Source organism: Heterodontus francisci, chromosome 27, assembly GCF_036365525.1.
Source record: "Heterodontus francisci isolate sHetFra1 chromosome 27, sHetFra1.hap1, whole genome shotgun sequence".
Taxonomy (NCBI): domain Eukaryota; kingdom Metazoa; phylum Chordata; class Chondrichthyes; order Heterodontiformes; family Heterodontidae; genus Heterodontus; species Heterodontus francisci.
In genome coordinates this window covers 30578787-30597958 of record NC_090397.1, presented here as the reverse complement: position 1 = coordinate 30597958, position 19172 = coordinate 30578787, and the positions used below count along the sequence as shown (strand labels likewise).

The following is a 19172-nucleotide window of genomic DNA, read 5'->3' as shown; positions in this document are numbered from 1 at the left end:
CTTCTCTTTCTTCCCTCGAAGGCTCTTGAACCCTTACCTGTCAGAACATCTCTACTAATGACTTCTCTTCCTGCCCCAGCACGATCATATGGGGAGATGCACTCGGATTCATCCTTGGCCCCTTCCTCTTCTACATGCTCCTCTTGAAACATCATGCAAAGACATCAGATGAGCTTACACAGATAAACCACTGACACCCTTTACTGCTCATGTGCAGTCACTGAATGCTCAATATCCAGTCATGGATAAATCTTAATTTCCTTCAAATTAACATTGTTAAAACCAAAGCCATTATCTTCAGTCCCGACGACAGACTACCACCCATCCCTAGCCACACAGTCCGGCTGAATCTAAGTGTTCACAACCTCAAGGTCCAGTTCAACCCCAAGTTTAGTTTCCAACAGCCATATTCTCTACCATTATGGAGATTGCCTGCTTTTACCTCTCCAGTTCTTTATCTCTACTACTATCTCAATCAACCAGCCAATGAACTCCAGATTCATGCCTTTGTCACCTCCAGACATGATCACTTCAATGCTCTCATTTCTGGCCTCAATTCCTCAATAAATAATATGGCGTCCAAAATTCTACTGCCTGGATCCTATCCTGTGCTGTGGGGCACTCTCTTCTCTAGTCAGGGCCTTGTGCACAGATCATGAGATTACTTACATCACAGCCTGACTGCTGACAGCAGTGTGGGCAGGGGGGGGACAAGGAGAGAGAAGATAAACGTAAGGAATGATAAAAAATTACCCGCTCCAATGTCAGCTGCAAGGATCCCCACAAATTCTCCAGTCTGCGGAGGGTGTCAGCGCAAGCACTATCACTAAATATCTCAAGACACACCACAGTTTAGGTGCCTAATGGCAGATGCTGAGTGTGCAATGGAAGGCTGGAAGTATCCCCATTTACCTCCAGCAAGAACAGGCTCTACACTACCCAGTTCAGGGAGCTATGGAAATACAGGCTTCATAATCTAAATGCAAAGGAAAAAATGTCTCGTCTTACATTTTAAGAGAGGGTACACAGTTTTGAGATTATTCTCACTAAAATAAAATGGCAGCGTTCCCCTGACGACTGAGTAAATGCACCACTTGATGTGTTTCTAAGCCCATTGATCGAAATGGTCCCAGGTTCCATTGCTCTGCCTCTTAACAACATCGTTGACTTTGGCCAAAGTCTTCATAGGAGTAGTACAATTGCCGAAGGCAAACAAAGGACACCCCCAACTTAGTTTATACATGGCGATATTGGATTGATGATCCCCATATTGAACAGTCTGGAAACACTCACCATCTAGATTAACACATGAGCAAAGGCCACTTGGTTACGCACCAGAGAGCAGCCTGGCTCTGTGGCACAGTGCCTCAACATGAGGAAGCACATGGAGGCAAGGATGAAAGGAAATAAAATTGGTGAACAAAAGGTCATAAGCTGATTGTAAAACAGTACCAGCATTGCAGCTTTGAATGACTGGGGAAGTGCAAAGGCAAGCGTACAGCATATGCCTATGGAGTAGAATTTAAAACAAAAACACACCCATAAGTCTCCTGCACTTCCTAGCAACTAGTTACAGAGGTACTAGTTGCAGTTTGAGAGCCTGTCTGTATTTTTAGCACCAGAGCCATTTCAAACAGTTGGACCAAACATGGGCAATACTTTACAAAGAATAAAGTTCCATTAAAAACATTATATATGAAGCACTTCAGCTGTGATCCTGAACTAGATGTCATAGGCTAACAATTTAATAGACAAAGATGTCAAAGAGGGCACAGCAATCTTCAAATTTAGTGTTGCACTAGAAACAACTTAACATAGTGTCAATGAAGTTACAGGAAGCCGGTCAGCTTTGTTTACTGTATCAGGCGGTTGTAATTGCTGCACAAATGCCAGCATTACTACATCCATTACTGCCAGATTGCTACTCTGTAGTGAGAGATAAGCTGATGTTTTAATAGGCTTTTGTTTTTTTCCCCAAATAAAAAGTATACCATAGTCTCTTTTAGAAGTTATGATGACACAGAGTCTTGCAATACAGAATAAACACGGCAAATAGACATTGACTTTTCTTGATCGATTTCTTCAAAAATGAAACTAATTTGCATTTACACTGACCGAGCTCTCAACTCACTAAATTTTAATGAAGCAGCCTAACCAACCCACTAAAAATTATACACTTAATATTGAAGAGAATGTTGGCAAAGTTTACATTTCAGTTCATCCAAAGGATTCACGTGTGGCCATAAAAGCAAAATAAATTTTAAAATGTTAAAATTTTATTAATACCAGTCAGAAATTAGGAAAATGCCATAAAATCAGCCTGAAATAGGTAAAGCAATAGGTTAGTGCTGCAGGTTTTATTTTCCTGGAAACTGCTTAAGGTTTTGTTTCTCTAGAAACCAAATCAGTGGAAGGATTATTTTTAGGTGATGACAGCTGTACTGAGCCCAGAAAGGCATCATGGTCAGATGAGGCCTAATGGAAGATCAACTAGTAGATAGTTAAAACAACCATACTACAAATCTGTGTTGGACTTTTAATACTACCTTGTTTAATTAGTACTCTGCTGGAATCTAAGATCATTAGTGCGTTGAAGTAGAATCGAATCACTCCATGGTTCAACAGTTGGTAAGCAATAAGAACAGCTGAACTGAATGGACATTATGAACAGCCTGTTAACAGGCCTTACCAATAGCTGTAGACATAAATAAATGGTCATAGGACGGATACGGATAATGAAACTTTTGAGTTAGTTTGACCAGAGAGGGAATGTTTCTGGGGAGGATGAAACTAGTCAGGGAGAACAGCTTGAGACGCGATAAGGCAAGGATGAGGGAAAAGAAATTGGTAAAAGGACAGAATGCATATGCGAAGGCTGAAGAAGCTAATAGCTGGTGACATTAAAGGTGGGTTTTAAACCTGCAGTTTAAATTAAGAACTTGACGTTTTCATTGGGTATTTCAAAAGAAAGTAAATCCTTATAGGGCAAAAAGACCTAGTCAATAATCCATCCAGGTGCCCACCCCAAGAAAGGGTATCAAATAAGAGACTTTGGGAGACCTCAGTGCAGTAGGCTATGGAAAGAAACCCCAAAGGGTAGACTCTTGGGTAATTTGAGAAGTCGTGAAGACGTGAGGCACCGAGAAGCAAAGAAGAAAGAGAGATAATTGTTCGAACATGCCAGCCGTCCTGTCCAATCTGGATCAGTACTTGCAATTTGTCAAGGTCGTATGTTTTTGCTTTATAACTAGTGTGTTATATCCCATCATAAACTCTGATTAAATTCAAAATATCCACCATATTGGTTGCAGTTAATTCTGATTGAAAGATTGCAAGGAAGTTTGAATCATTCACCAAATATGGTTTGCAATGTATTCCTTTTATTGTATTTGACCAAGTCCAAACACACACAATGGCCGGAATTTTACCGCTCTCAGCGGCTCAGAATCTGACGAGGCAGAAACGGGCGAAGAGCTTGTTCCTATTCCGCACCTCATTGCCACCAGTATCACGTGTGGGGCAGCCAATTAGCAGCCCCGCAGCATATTTCTGAATGAAAAGGGCGTCCGTGAGTGGGAAGCTGAGCATCAGCGGGGCAGGGCGAGAGCCATAAGAGTTTGCTAAAAGCCATTTAAAAGGGCTTTCAGCAAACTCTGGGACTCGGAGAGGCTTAGTTGAAGCAAGGAGGATCTTGAGAGGAGACACTGCACATCTGTGAGGGAAAACGAGGGACAAGGGTGAAAGTATTGAAAGTGTCCACCAAGCCAACACTGACAAAAAACAGAACCCCACCAGAACCTAACTGCAGCAATGGAAGGGAGAAGTAGCCGCATGGCCCCCCACTTCTCAGAAGTCCTTACATGTCCTCCTCTAAGCGGGTGAGACAAGGCAGGAGGTCCTCTTCCCAAGTCACAAAGGCACGTGGCTGGAGGTAGCGGAGGAGGTCAGCAGCCACAGATTTGTTAAGAGGACACGGCTCCATTGCTGCAAGCAGGTCAATGACCTTCTGCACTCTGCCAGGGCTAGGGGCATGTCGCAGTCATCGCAGGTTTAACTGATACAGGAGGGTCAATGGGTGCTGATGCTGCAAGTTCGAAGCCATCCATCTTCAGTGATTGGCTGCAGCCATACCTTCGGTCGTATAATGAGCACATCTGCGACGCAGTGGTCCAAATGTGTTCGATCCGTGCAATTCACTGGCATTGGTTTGCGATGCAGCTCTCAGATTAAGAGGTGAGTGGGTGATCTTTCAAGCGATATGTCATTCCTTTCTGTATACACAGGAGAAGAGTGTACATAATCCCAGAGACAGGTCCCGGACCGGTGGTGGTGTGGCCAACCTGGCATATTTGAGCAGACTGGAGAAGGATGCATTAATACCAGCAGGGCAGGACGGAGGATGTGTATAGCTAATGGCGAGGCCGGCGCACCTGATCAGGAGAGTGAGTTCCCCACAGTGTGGTCGAGGGGCAGCAGGGGGGGACATCTGGTGCAGCGATTGTCTCAGGCGCTGAAGGGTGCTTTCAAACCTAAAATCTCACAGATGTGCCCACACTGCAGTCTGTAACATGCCCTCCAGTCAGGAGGGCGGATCATTCTGATTTTTCCTGCAGGTGAAACACAGCAGTGGCTAGGAACCATCTCCGGGGCTCATCCATCTACCTCTGAGAAGGAGGGGACCTCAGAGGGTGTAGCATCACAGTCTCTGAGCTGGTGCGGGCGAGGATTTCACTCAATTGGGAGGTGTGCCTCCTCGGATTCGTGGTCACAACCTGGCATCAGCACCACACAAGTGCCGGGCCAGCTTCCAGAGGCAATTGTGGAAGACCAGGCCAGTGCAGAGCCACAAGCTCATGACGAGCCTCTGCTGACATACATTCGGCAGGCGATGCTGCAGGTGCAGCGCATGGAAATCTGAGTTACCAGAGACTTTGTGTGCTATGATTCAGACTTTGGAGATGTCCATCCATAGCTTGAGTACCACACATTCTCTGTCATCTGTCCTCCTCCATTGACAGATTGGCAGCTGCAGTGCAGGGACCGATCCTAGATGCAATGCATAACCTCACAGAGAGAGTGGCCTCCACGAACCAGAGCATTAGAGATCTGACTGATGCTCAGGCACCAGTTAGAGGCTGCTAATCCCTCTGATGTTAGCAGAGGACCAATTCTGCCTCGAGAGGGCACAGGGGCAGCAGCCGATTTCATATGGGGGCTCCTCTCAGGGCGCTCCTGATGCATCCTGCAGCTCCTTGTCCCCTCTGCCAGTGACATTTGCACCGCATAATCCCAGGGTATCAGAGGGTGTTCCTGAGACTTCTCAGGATCACCTTGAGATGCCCCGGCCCACATGGCCTCAGGCAGGCAGACGACCCCCGCCTCGGTCATCCACAGCAACGAGGCAGCCTGATCAGCCACCTGCCTCTGCTGTGGCTGGCGGCGAGGGACCGTCCACACGCGCGAGCACTCGCAAACGTTTCAAACATTCACACTAACAGCACACCGGGGTCACTCGTGCAATTTGTAAATATTTATTTTATGTATAAATGCACTAAAAGTTAAGTTTTTCACTTATCATTTTTACATGTCTCAGGTCATTGCTGATGCTGCAGGTGATATGGTTGCTCTGCATGAGAAAGATTATTTGAGAGGTAACAGATTTGGGCTAGGTGGGGTTTGATGGAAAAGGTGGCCCAGTTCAGATCAGATTTCCCCCTGAAGGCCTCTGCCCTTCCAGCTCCTGTTAATGTCTCATCTATGATTGCCACAGCAGGTTATGGTTGATGAGAGTCTGTTCAGGAGAAACTATTAGAGCTTCCCGGGTCTCTCTTGCACTCAACTCCACCTGACCTTCAGCCTCTTCCCCGATGATCATGGGGCTGCGGCCCCTCTTCCTCATGCGTATCACTATCCTCGTCTGAGGAAGCCTTGCGCTGACCTTGATCATCCTCCAGGGCCTCTCCCCTCTCCATTGCCAGGTTATGTAAGGCGCAGCAGACGACAATAATTCTAGAGACCCTTGATGGCGAGTACTGCAGGGCTCCACCCGAGCGATCGAGACACTTAAATCTCATTTTGAGAAGACCTATAGTCTGTTCTATGATCACTCTGGTGGCCGCATGGCGCTCATTCTAACGTTCCTCTGCCTCATTCCATGGATTCCTCACCGGTTAACCCCTGTCGCCAAGTATCCATCCTTGCAGGCATTCAGGAGGGCTGAATAGTGCTGCCACCTGGAAGTTCCTCAGAAAGAAAGCATTGTGACTGCTCCCAGGATAACATGCACACAACTGCATAGTTCCCTTACAATGGTCAAAGACGAGCTGAACATGCATTGAGTGGAACCCCTTGCGATTAATGAATGCCCCTGACTGACCTGCAGGTGCTCTAATGGCCACATGAGTATAGTCTATTACGCCCTGGACCATCAGGAACCCAGCAATGGCACTGAAGCCTCTGGATCTCTCGGCCTGACTGGCAGTGTCCTCTTGAAGTTGATGAAATGGTTGGCATGCCTGAAAATGGCATCAGTCACAGCCTTTATGCAGTGATGTGCTGAGGCTTGGAAGACTCTGCTCATGTCTGCTGATGAAGCCTGGAACGAACCTGATGCATAGAAATTCGGTGCGGTTACTTTCAGTGCGACCAGGCATTGGATGGCCACCCACACAGTTTGAAGCAACCTCCGCTGCCAGCATCTCACACACAGAGTTGCGACAGTCTCCCGTGGCAGCCGCACTCTTCTTCAGCACTGGCGTTCTGACAGTTGCAGGAAGCTCAAATGTGGGCGGTAGGCCCTGCCTGCTGGTTAGGCTCGTCTCCTGACAGGTGGTTGCACCCAGGCCACTCTGCCACCTTCTCCCCCTCCCCCATTACGAGGCTGCACTGGGCCAGCCAGGTTGCGTGTTCCCCAGCCAGTTGTCCTCCTGTCCCTCCTTGGGGCATAGTCCTCCTCATTAGATGAGCCAGCTCCAGAATGCACAATTCCCATTGCTGCTGTGTCCCATAGATGCAATTACTTCAGGTATCAACAGCCTGCTATAAGGAAATGCACACACAACCCCCTCCCTTTCACCCAAGGAATCAATACAGCTGGGGCCCAATCAAGATTAACACACAGATGAACCCTGCTGAACAAGTTGAAACTACCACAAACTGTCAAGTCACACAAATAAATAACAATGAGTAAAGAACCAACAAAACATTACCTCCAACTCCCTCACAGATATAGTGCCTACCGCTCTTTTAAACCTGCCGGCTTCCCAACACACCCCCTCGACTTGTTTTGCTGTTGTAAAATCTGACAGCCGACGTAAAAATTGCTGTCAACTGGTGTTTTAACAAGCTAAATTACTCTTTAATTGATTGAAAGCAGACAGCGAGCAGCACATCGGGCATTTGTGCATAATGACGTTGGAGACCCGACCCGACATCATCGACTGCCATTTTACGTCTGACGCCTCGGTGCCGTCTCGCTTTTCACAGTTAAAATTCCGGCCAACGTCTTTGAGCAGTAGACAGAGAAATAAACAATATTACTCATATTCCCGAGTAGACAGGTGATCTTCATAAATCCTGACTTTCTCGACAATCTATTAAGAAAATCTCAAGATCTTTCTAAGCCATTTGTCATGAATGCAGTCACTACTGAGTCATTATGGCATGACAAGTGTTAATGTGAACAAGAAATTAGATATTTTCTTCAAAAACACCAGATGCCAATTTGATTAGTTACATGTTAAATGCTAAACATCCCGAGCTCCATTATCCCACTTCCCAACTTAAGACTGCCTTGGCTATCACGTTTCACAATGAGGTCGCAAAAATAAGTCAACAGGCACGATCACACATACTGCAATTTCAGCAGAAGCTAAACAGTCAGCTAAATTGTACGCTGACACATGAAACCCCAAAGCATCCTAGGAATGGATAACTTTAACTATTTCATTATTTCTAGCTATAGTAAAAATCTACAAACTATCTGCAAGTAAAAAGAAATCAAAAACTTTAATTATCAGATTAAATCAAATTCTAAGTATATATAGAGTATTTTACAGTTCTGAGGGTGTGCATAATGGGGACAAGACACTTTAACAGTGAAATGTGTTAACAGAATGATTCACTGGTAATGACAAGTCTGAAAACTGATATTTGCCAGAGGCAAGTATATTTGGGCCATTTGCATAAATGGATAGGTCTAGCAATAAATTCCTCTTCCAGCACAACAGTACCAAAATCTGCCCATACTTCATTTCTATGTATTTTTCACACTGTTATCAACTAGTCTGGTCTTTTAGCTTGCATCTTGCATTACATCATCCCAGAGGATAGCGAGTGGATAATAATTTCATTCAGTGAAGCACAGAATTAGAGATTTCAACCACTTTTTCAAGTATACCATGCTGTAATTAGACTATTAAGTATCAAAGCTTGAATTAAATTCTACAGTATGAATTTCATTGTTTCTCCCAGTATCTATATCACTGAAGAGAATCATAAATACTTAACACGTTCCTACCAGACACTCGTCGAGTAAATCTGTTTATCACAGGAGCTGAAAAACAAAAAAGAATGCGGCATTTTAGCGGACACTTGAGATTTCACTGAGACCACTGATAATATTGGCTTGAACTGCAAGCCTTTGAGAATATACTTAGACACAAAAGTCCAATGTAAATGCCAGTGTTGCACAGATTTACATTCATTTTGTAATTAAAATATATATTTTTGGGGAATTTGTAGATATTAGAGAAAATACATAGTTACTATGCACTATAATCAACATGAAATTGGTAGTTAAACTTAATGGCAAGTTTGCTACATTTTAATTGGAAATCCTTGAAAGCTGCCACTGGAGATGCTCTCTAACTTGAAGTCACTGTGATAAAGTAGAAATAGTTCCCGTCAGCTCTGATACCAGGAACTATCACCACTGCAAGATTAAGGTGATGCCGACTTGTAAACAGAAGCACAGGATCTATTCAATTAAAAAATACATTAAAACAAAAATCAAGCTATCAGCAAAATCTTCATAACATTACAGCACCACAAATTACAGCACAGGAGGCTATTTTGTGCATCATGCTTGTATTAAATTCCAGCTGAACATCAACGCAAGCTCGAGGAACAGCATCTCATCTACCGATTAGGCACACTACAGCCTGCCGGACTGAACATTGAGTTCAATAATTTCAGAGCATGACAGCCCCCCACTTTACTTTCATTTTTAGTCATTTTTAGTTAATTTTTCTTCCTTTTTTTTGCATTCCTTTTTACATTTTTTGCATTTATTTCATTTCATGTTAGTTTGTTCAGTTTGCTTACCCACTGTTTTTTTCAGGTTGTTTTTCTTCAGGTTTGCACTTGCTGATGTTCTATATTCAGTATATTCACACCTAATCTGTACTAATGCTTTGTCTTTCAAAACACCATTAACATATTGTTTGCCTTTGCTCCGTGACCTTTTGGTCAGCTATGTGGCCTGGTCCAATCTGCACCTTCTCCTTTGTTATCTCTTGCCCAACCCCCACCTCACTTGTTTATAATCTGTGACTTTTCTAATATTTGTCAGTTCCGAAGAAGGGTCACTGACCCGAAACGTTAACTCTGCTTCTCTTTCCACAGATGCTGCCAGACCTGCTGAGTGAATCCAGCATTTCTTGTTTTTGTTTCAGATTTCCAGCATCCGCAGTATTTTGCTTTTAATTAAATTCCAGCTAACTACTTTATTTTTTTTTAATTTAGAAATACAGCACTGAAACAGGCCCTTCAGCCCACCGAGTCTGTGCCAACCAACAACCACCCATTTATACTAATCCTACATTAATCCCATATTCCCTACCACATCCCTTCAATTCTCCTACCACCTACCTACACTAGGTGCAATTTACAATGGCCAATTTACCTATCAAGCTGCAAGTCTTGGCTGTGGGAGGAAACTGGAGCACCCGGCGGAAACCCACGCGGTCACAGGGAGAACTTGCAAACTCCGCACAGGCAGTACCCAGAATTGAACCCGGGTCGCTGGAGTTGTGAGGCTGCGGTGCTAACCCACTGTGCTGCCCATCTTATTCTTCTGTATCATTTTCACATTTTTCCCTTTTAGAAAAATTTATTCAATTCACTTATAAATATTGCAAGCATCTGCCTCAATAATTCAAGATAAAGTGTCCCATGTTCTAATAACCCATTGTAAAAAAGAATCTTCCAACTTACTCTTTCTTTGTGATCATGCCGAGTTCATCATTCTTATTATCAATCAGTAGAAATAACCTTCCTTTACTTATCCTCTCAAAATCATGCATAAATTTTCAAAATGTCCAAACCCTACATTCACTTTCTCTATTTCTGTGAGCCCCAATTTTTCAAACATTCCTTTATACTAAAACCTTGCATTCTGGTAAATCTTCTCTGTACCCTTTCCAACAATGGTGTGGCCAGAACTATACATAGTAGTTCAACTGTAGCCTAGCAAATGTCCTGTACATACTTAGTTACTTTTTCCTTTTGTAATTAATGATACATATATAAAACCCAATCTCTGATCAAGAATTTCTTTCATGAATTTCCCATCACAAAATACACCACCATAGTTATCTACAGAGAATTGCATCTGCCACATGTCTACTACCCACTCTGTTCATCCATTATATCTGCCTCAGTCAGACATGCCCTAATTTGGTAACGGCAAGCTCAATTATAATTACTCTATTATCTCAAGGTCCAAATAATTTTATGCAAATAGAAACAAGTAGTTTGAACATGGATCTCTGGGCAGATTACTGCTCTCATCTCGCCAATCTGTAAAGTATTCACTACCACTGTAGGGCAAGTTTGTGGTTAGTTAGATATTTCCAAGTAATTGATTTCAAAGTTGAATTTTGAAATGGAGTATCTGCACTGTAGGCCAGAACAAGCACCAAATTCCAAGTCTCTCACTGGGTGTTTTTTTCTTCTAAAATAAAAAATCTAATTAGACAAACAAAAAGTGCTGTAAAGGGTGACCTTAGTTCCTGGCAACCAAGTTTCCTTACACAAAATTAATCAAGTAAGCAAAACTACATGAATTTCAGCAAGGCTTTTGACAAGGCAGGTTGGTCAGGAAAATAAAAGTCCACAGGATCAAAAAGAAAGTGGCAAATTAGATCCAAAATTGGCTCAACGGAGGAAGCAAGGGGTAATGATCAACAATGTGACTGGAAGGCTATTTCCAGTTGGGCTTGCAAGGGCTCAGTACCGGATCCCTCGCTTTTCATAATATACATCAATGATTTAGACTTAAATGGAGAAAGCATGATTAAGAAGTTTGCAGATGACACAAGAATTGTCTGTGTGGTTGATAGTGAGGAATAAACCCACGGACTGTAGGAAGATATCAATGGACTGGTTAGGTGAGCAGAAAAGCAACAGAGTTCAATCCGGAGAAGTGAGAGGTAATGCATTCGGGGGAAGGCTAACAAAGCAAAGGAATACACAATAAATGGTAGGATACTGTCACGACCAAGGTGGGAGGAGTGCATTGTCTTTTCTAATTCCACTTCTCCACAGGTCACAACATATATTTAAATTTTTACCCTGTTACCGATAGTCAATCATATACTCTACTCTTTATCCCCAAATAAAATACACCAACCAGGTTTCTTCGATAAACAAAACGAACAGATTATAAAAGACTGATCCAGTAACGAAACAAAGCATCAACACAGAATGAAATATGACAATTCCCTTTATAAATACCAACCCCCTTCAACACACACACATACACACAAACTGAAAAATAAAGAAATTTTCCCTGCAGAGCTCTTTTACAAAAAAAAACTTCAGCCAAACACTAATTCTTGAAGAAAATAAAAAGATATGGAAGGATGTCTGTTGTCTCTTTTGGTCTACCATCTGTGTCTACAGAGATGAATCACTGGAATCTTTTCTGGAGTAGTTCGTTCTGGAGATGTCAAGTAGTCATCTGGTAGGCTTTCCAGGAGAAATGTAGCATCAGGGGTTTCAGTTATCCCACTCTGGATTGGCAGGTTTTTCAAAGAGGTAGAGAAAGAGCAGGTGACACACTGAATTTCTCTGGGTCTCTTAGAGGGGTGCAGGTAAGATGAGCTGGGGGTTTCTCCCTTGGCAGGTTGACCTCCAACTGCTTTTCAATATAGTCCACACCCCAACCAGAAAGTGAAAACAATATCTCAGAATCAAAGCCAATTCCTCCCTCATGAATCTTGACATGTCACTTCTCTGTAAACATCTCCCCTAAGTCACCAATGTTTCTGTTGTTTATGGAGCTTAAAGCATGTGACAGCCAGTAAAGGTTTTCAAACATGACCTCTCAGTGACCCTTGTAAAAAAAAAAACACCCATGGAATCTTTTCAGTTTTCCCCAAATAAATCCAATCATAGAAACAATAGAAAAATTACGGAACAGGAGGCGACCATTCAGCCCGTCGTGCCTATGCTGGCCGAGAAGAAAAATATATAAACTAGCTGCCCAATCTAATCCCACCTTCCAGCACCTGGTCCAAATGACCAATATCTATAATTCTAAAATACAAATCATCAAAAAAATATTTTTTTTTTAAAAAAGCAGCACTTTCATAACAATACTGAGAAGTGTAGAGGAACAGAGGGACCTTGAAGTGCATGTCCACAGATCCCTGAAGGTAGCTGAACAGGTAGTTAAAGGTAACTAAGGCAGCATGCGGGAAACATACATAACTGGCAAGACAGAAACAATAATTTAAAAAAAAAGTTCTGGCCGGGGAAGAAACAATGATCATTGGCCTTTGATCCTGTTGCAAGTAGTTTTTGAGTAAAATGACTATAACCAATTATACAGCTTTAGGCCAGTTCGGGTGGTGGTGAAGGGTAATGAAGAAGGTGCACCTGTTGACCGTACCTTCTTCATTAAGAAAATCCTTATTGATTGTTGTGGATTCCAAGCTGCAGACAACTTCTGCCTGCAGGACTTCCCCAGCAGTGGATATTTTGACGTGACATTCAAAAACGTGACGGGATGCATCAATGATATAATCAAGGACAGGGTGACTGAACACCTAGAAAAATTTCAGTTAATCAGGGACAGCCAGCATGGGATTCATGACGGGAAGGTCATGCCTGACAAATCTCAGAATTTTTTGAAGAGGTGACTAAGGTAGTGGACAGGGGAGTGACTATGGATGTTATTTATGTGGACTTCCCACATAAGAGACTGTTAACTAAGGTAGAAGCCCATGGAGTTGAGGGTAAATTATTGACATGGTTAGAAAGTAGGTTGAGTGGTAGGTGACAGAGAGTGGGGATAATGGGTAAGTACTCCGATTGGCAGGATGTAACTAGTGGTGTCCGGCAGGGATCGGTGTTGGGGCCTCAATTATTCACATCATTCATTAACGACTTGGATGATGGCTTAGTAAGTCATATATCCAAATTTGCTGATGATACAAAGTTAGGCAGCATTGTAGACAGTCTAGATAGCATAAAATTGCAAAGAGATATTGACAGACTAGGTGAGTGGGCAAAACTGTGGAAGATGGATTTCAATGCAGGCAAGTGTGAGGTTATCCATTTTGGACCAAAAAAGGATAGAGCAGGGTACTTTCTAAATGGGAAGAGGTTAAGTACAGTGGATGTCCAAAGAGACTTGGGGGTTCAGGTGCATAGATCTTTAACATGCCACGAGCAAGTGTAGAAAATAATCAAAAAGGCTAATGGAATGCTAGCCTTTATATCTAGAGGATTGGAGTATAAAGACAAAGAGGTTATGCTGCAGCTGTACAAAACCCTGGTTAGACCCCACTTGGAATACTGTGAGCAGTTCTGGGCACCACACCTTAGGAAGGATATATTGGCCTTGGAGGGAGTGCAACGTAGGTTTGCAAGAATGATACCTGGAGTACAGGGGTTAAATAACGAGGAGAGATTACACAAATTAGGCCTGTTTTTGCTAGAATTTAGAAGGTTTAGGGGTGATCTGATTGAAGTCTTCAAGATATTAACATGAAAAGACTGGCTAGATAAAGATAAACTATTTCCACTGGTTGCAGATTCTAAAACTAGGGGGTATAGTCTAAACATTAGGAGCAGAATGTTCAGGAGAGATGTTAGGAAGCACTTCTTCACGCAAAGGGTGATAGAGGTTTGAACTCTCTCCCACAAGCAGCAGTTGAAGCTAGAACAGTAGTTAATTTTAAATCGGAGATAGATAGATTTTTGTTAAGCAAAGATATTAAGGGATATGGGTCAAAGGCAGGTATATGAAGTTAGGCCGCGGATCAGCTATGATCTCATTGAATGGCGGGACAGGCTCGAGGGGCTGAATGGCCTACTCCAGTTCCCATCTTCCTATGTTCCTAAATTCCTGAAAGTGTTCAAGGAGAAGGGAAACCAGGCGCCGCTGTCAATCCTCACAGTGAAGTCGCTCTTCATGCTGCCATCGCAACACAACCGGGTGGTGACAATTCACCTCCATAACCCCCATGTTCCTGTCATGGATGTACTCAACTTCCTAGCCAGGTACGTCAAGGGAGCCAGCAGCAGCACTGTTGTCAAGGACCCATTTGGGATTTGGACCAGCAAGCGGCAGGTCAAGGTGACCTTGAAGGTGGATGCCAATTGAGCCATCATCCATCCCTCCCCTCCAGCTTCGCTACTGGGGGAAGTCGAGGCTTCTTGGTCTATACAGGGCAGCCTAGAGAGTTTGTCGCACCTGTGGAAAATTTGGTCACATGTCAGCCAACTGCAGCACAGTCGTCTGCAAGAGCTGCAAGAAGGAAGGCCATCAGACCAAGGACTGTAAACAGAGTAAGTGCTGCAACCTGTACGGTGCGGCAGGCCACCTCTACAAAACCCGCCCCAAAAGCTGCCTCAGTTATGCTCAGGTGGCATGATCCAAGGAAAGACCAGGAGAAGGAACGGTGAATGCGTCTGGTGCTGGGAAGAGAAACAACCCTCTCCACAGTGAGGAAAGTCTGCCTGGAGAAGACGATGACAGGGAAGGCAGCTGCAACCAGTGACCCAACACCTACCCTGTGCCCAGAAACCCCTCCTCTGCAGACAGAATCAATGGAGGAGGAGGCAGCAGATGGACAAACTGGTCAGTGGCAAGTGGTACAAAGGAAAACCACAAAGAAAAAATCTCCAAAAAAAAAAAGGAACAGGCCACCACCCAAACCAGTGGCAAGAGGAGGTTACTGTCTGAGACAGATCACAGCAGCTCCTCCTCATTGGATGAGGAAGGGCCGGAACGACGGCACCTGCAAAAGAAGCGGCAGAATTCAAAGAAGCTGGAAGATAAAGCCCCCCCTAGTTCCGGGGCACTAGAAGCTGTGATGAGCCCAGCGCGCCCCCAAACCCAGCAACATGCCTAGAGCATCTCAGCTCCTCGATACTGAGAGCAAAGAAGCATCTGGTGCACTCCAGCTCTGGGAAGGCGGGAGAAGTGATGTTTGAGGAGGAACAGAGGGGAAAGGCACCAACAGCAGAGGACAGTCCAAGCCTTGCTACCTACAAGACCCCCCTGATGTCACCTCAGCGAAACAAACCTCCATGAGAAACAAGGAGGGGTTTCTTAGCCCAACGAATGTGAAACAGCTTGCGTACACTATGGGTATGCAGGAATATACCCAAGGGCTGAGACTAGCAAGGACAACTGGTGTGGGAAGCAACACCTAACTTGAAAATGGGGATAAAGACTGCTTTGATTAACATGCGTAGCATTAAATCCACTACGCGATGTGTTTCAACCTTGGACTACCTCGCAAAGGTCAAAGCTGTCCTGCTGGAGTGTGGAATACCACACCTCAGCACCTACAGGCAATGGTTGCGATGGTGGTCCCACGGGCCATCCATCTGGTCAGGGGGAAATGATTCTCATTCCTGCTGTGGGGAGGCAACCTCATCATCTCCGAAGTTGAGGAGGTGGTAGGCGGCCGCATCCTCATAGCAGATGTAATGTACAACAATGCTCCGCTCCGGTTGATCAATGTGTACACCCCGGCTCATTGCAGCGAGCAACTGACGGTCCTCCAGCAGCTCCCACTGCTGCTGGCAACATCCAACCCGGTTCAGGCGGTGACTTCAACTGTATCATTAACGCAGCTGGACGATCCGGCAGGGACGAAAGCAAACTGGACGCTATGTCCAGATTCCTAATGGAAACAGTAAAAGATGCCAAGCTGCACGACGTCTTCAGCAACCCTGCAGACGGAGTGCAGCATAGATACACCTGGTCAAGACTGGATAGGTCTGCCCGTTCCAGGACTGACTTCCTGTTTATGTCCCGTACTTTCACGGTCAGATCCACCGACGTCAAGCCGGCGTTCTTCTCTGACCACTGCCTCTTACTGGCCGGCTGTCACTTACAGGATGACCAGCGGGTTGGCAAGGGGACATGGAAGCTCAATGCTACACTGCTAACCCCACAGAACATTAAACTCAAAGTGGATTACAAAGGTTGGAGAACCGTAAAACCCCTCTTTGAGTCTCCAGTACACTAGTGGGAGGCGATCAAGGAGAACATCAAGAGATTTTTTATCTTCAAAGGTGTTCAGAGGGCGAGAAACACAGAGGGAAATGGCCTGACTCCAGAAAAGAATGCAAAATCTGCTCCGGCTACAGTCGATGGGGGTCGAGGTCAAGGAGGATCTCCAAGAGGTGAAGAGCTAGTAGGCCTCGCTCTTTGCCATGGAGGTCTCAAAAATAATCTTCTGATCCAGAGTCCGCTCCGTTGAGCGGGATGAGATGTGCTCGCGTTACTTCTTCCAAAAGGTACACAGAGAGAACTCTGTGATCAGCAGCCTGAAGAAGATGACTCGGTAATGTCTTCGCAGTCCGACATACTAAGGATCAGCAAATCCTTTTATGCTGGACTGTATGACGTGAAGCCCACGGACAGCATGGCTTCCCAGTCCTTCCTGTCATCTATCACGGAGGTCTTAGATGACAGCATGCCGTCGAGACTGGACTAACCGCTAACTCTGGATGAACTGACAAAAGTCATCAGGTCCTTTGAGAAGAGTAAAACTCCCGTAAACGATGGCTTACTGGTTGAGTTGTATTCGGCTCTGTGGGACTGGATCAGCCCAGACCTGCAGGAAGTATATGAGAGTATGCTTCTGGCCGGCAGCATGTCAGAATCGATGAGGAAAGGCATCATCACCCTCATCTACAAGTGGAAGGGGGAGAGGGCGGAAATCAGAAATTGGCGGCCCATCTTACTGCTTAATGTTGACTACAAGATTCTGTCCAAAGTCATCGCCAGTCGAGTCAAGTCTTCTCTGGAGTAGGTGACTCACCCTGACCAGACATGCACTGTACCCGGCAGGAAGATCTCTGGTAGTCTTGTGCTACTCAGGGATACGATCGCCTATGTACGGGACAGCAGGGTGGACACCTGCCTCATCAGCCTGGACCAGGAGAAGGCTTTTGACAGGATATCACACACATACATGATGGACGTGCTCTTCAAAATGGGGTTTGGGGAGAGAATCTGCAATTGGATCAAACTGCTCTACACGATCAGTAGCGCGGTCTCAATCAATGGGTGGGAATCAAAGTTTCCCGATCCAATCTGGAGTCAGACAGGGCTGTCCTCTCTCCCCTGTCTTGTTTGTTTGCTGTATCGAACCTTTTGCTGAGTCCATTAGGAAGGATGCGGGCATAAGAGGGGTGACAATCCCAGACAGCGGAGGCACTCAGGTTAAAGTCTCCCAGTACATGGACTATGTTGTGTCTTCTGCTCAGATCCGCTGTCCGTTCACAGACTTATGAGCATCAGCGACCAGTTCGAACTGGCCTCAGTAGCTAAAGTTAACCACAGCAAGAGTGAGGCCATATTCTTTGGGAATTGGGCCAACCGATCCTTTGTCCCCTTCACCATCAGATCAGACTACCTAAAGGTGCTGGGGATATGGTTTGGAAGGGCCAGGGCCAGCGCCAAAACCTGGAAGGAGCGAGTAGCCAGAGTACATCATAAACTGAGCATGTGGGAGCAGTGATCTCTCTCCATTGTGGCTAAGAACCTGGTCAACAGGTGCAAGGCGCTCACGTTGTTGCTGGAACGTGGCGCAGGTCTGGCCCATATCCCACTCCTGCGCTGTGGCAGTCACCAGAGCCATTTTCCATTTTAGCTGAAGATGCAAAATGTACCAGGTCCGGACAGACACCATGTTCAAACTTCTGGATAAAAGAGGAAAAATACATACCCAACGTCACCCTCATCCTGATGATCAACTTCGTGTGCGGCTGCATCAAGCAGTGCGTAGAGCCCCAGTACGCAAACACCAAGTGTCACTACGTGCTGAGGTTCTATCTGTCCCCGGCATTGCATAGGATGGGTCTGGTCACATTGCCACGTACCAATCCATCCAGCTGGACCGTGCCGTACCACCCATCCTTTGTGGGAAGGTTTCGGTGGGAAAAAACCTTTGACCACTGATCCATCAGGCAGTGTTCTGCATGGAATGTCCTCAAGGCCCTACAGGAAAAGGAGATGGTGGATCCTGTCGGATGGTTCCCTGAGCAGACTGCTAAAGTAATTTGGCAGAGTGCCTCATCACCAGAACTTGCAAACAAGTACCAAGACATAGCTTGGCTGGTGGTGAGAAGGCCCCTCCCAGTCATATCCTTCCTGCACGCCCAGAATCTCACCCCCTCTGCATGCTGCCCTTGAGGTGGCTGCGGTGGGGAAGAGACAGTTGCCCACCTCCTTCTGGAATATGTCTTTGCAAAGCAGGTGTGGAAAGAGATGCAGTGGTTTTTGTCGAGGTTCATCCCGAGCAGCTCTGTAACACAGGAGTCTGTGCTTTACGGGCTGTTCCCAGGGACGCACACCGAGATAAACATCAACTGCTGCTGGAGGACCATCAATTTGGTGAAAGACGCTCTTTGGTCTGCCCGAAACTTGCTGGTCTTCCAGCGCAAAGAGTTGTCCACAACCGAGTGTTGCAGACTGACACATTCCAAAGTCCAGGACTACGTGCTGAGGGATGCACTAAAGCTTGGGGCAGCTGCGGCAAAGACTCAATGGGGAAAGACCACTGTGCAAGGCCCTCCCACCAAAGAAAACGGAGGGGCTGGATCCATGGGAAACCCTTCGGGCTGTATACACCAAATATGGGTTTGCTGTAAAATGTACATGGCATGTAAAATGGAATGGAAGGGTTGTGAGGCAACTC

General features: G+C 45.2%; 1 protein-coding gene across 2 annotated transcripts in view; it reads right to left on the bottom strand.

The window, feature by feature from the left end:
* The window catches only part of LOC137384729 (cAMP-dependent protein kinase type II-beta regulatory subunit-like), a 112212-nt gene that overhangs the window by 67993 nt on the left and 25047 nt on the right, over positions 1–19172 (bottom strand). For both annotated transcript variants that reach the window (XM_068059078.1, XM_068059079.1), the window contains exon 3: positions 8519–8554. In XM_068059078.1, coding sequence (XP_067915179.1) covers positions 8519–8554 — 36 coding nt within the window. The remainder of the gene's footprint in view (positions 1–8518; positions 8555–19172) is intronic.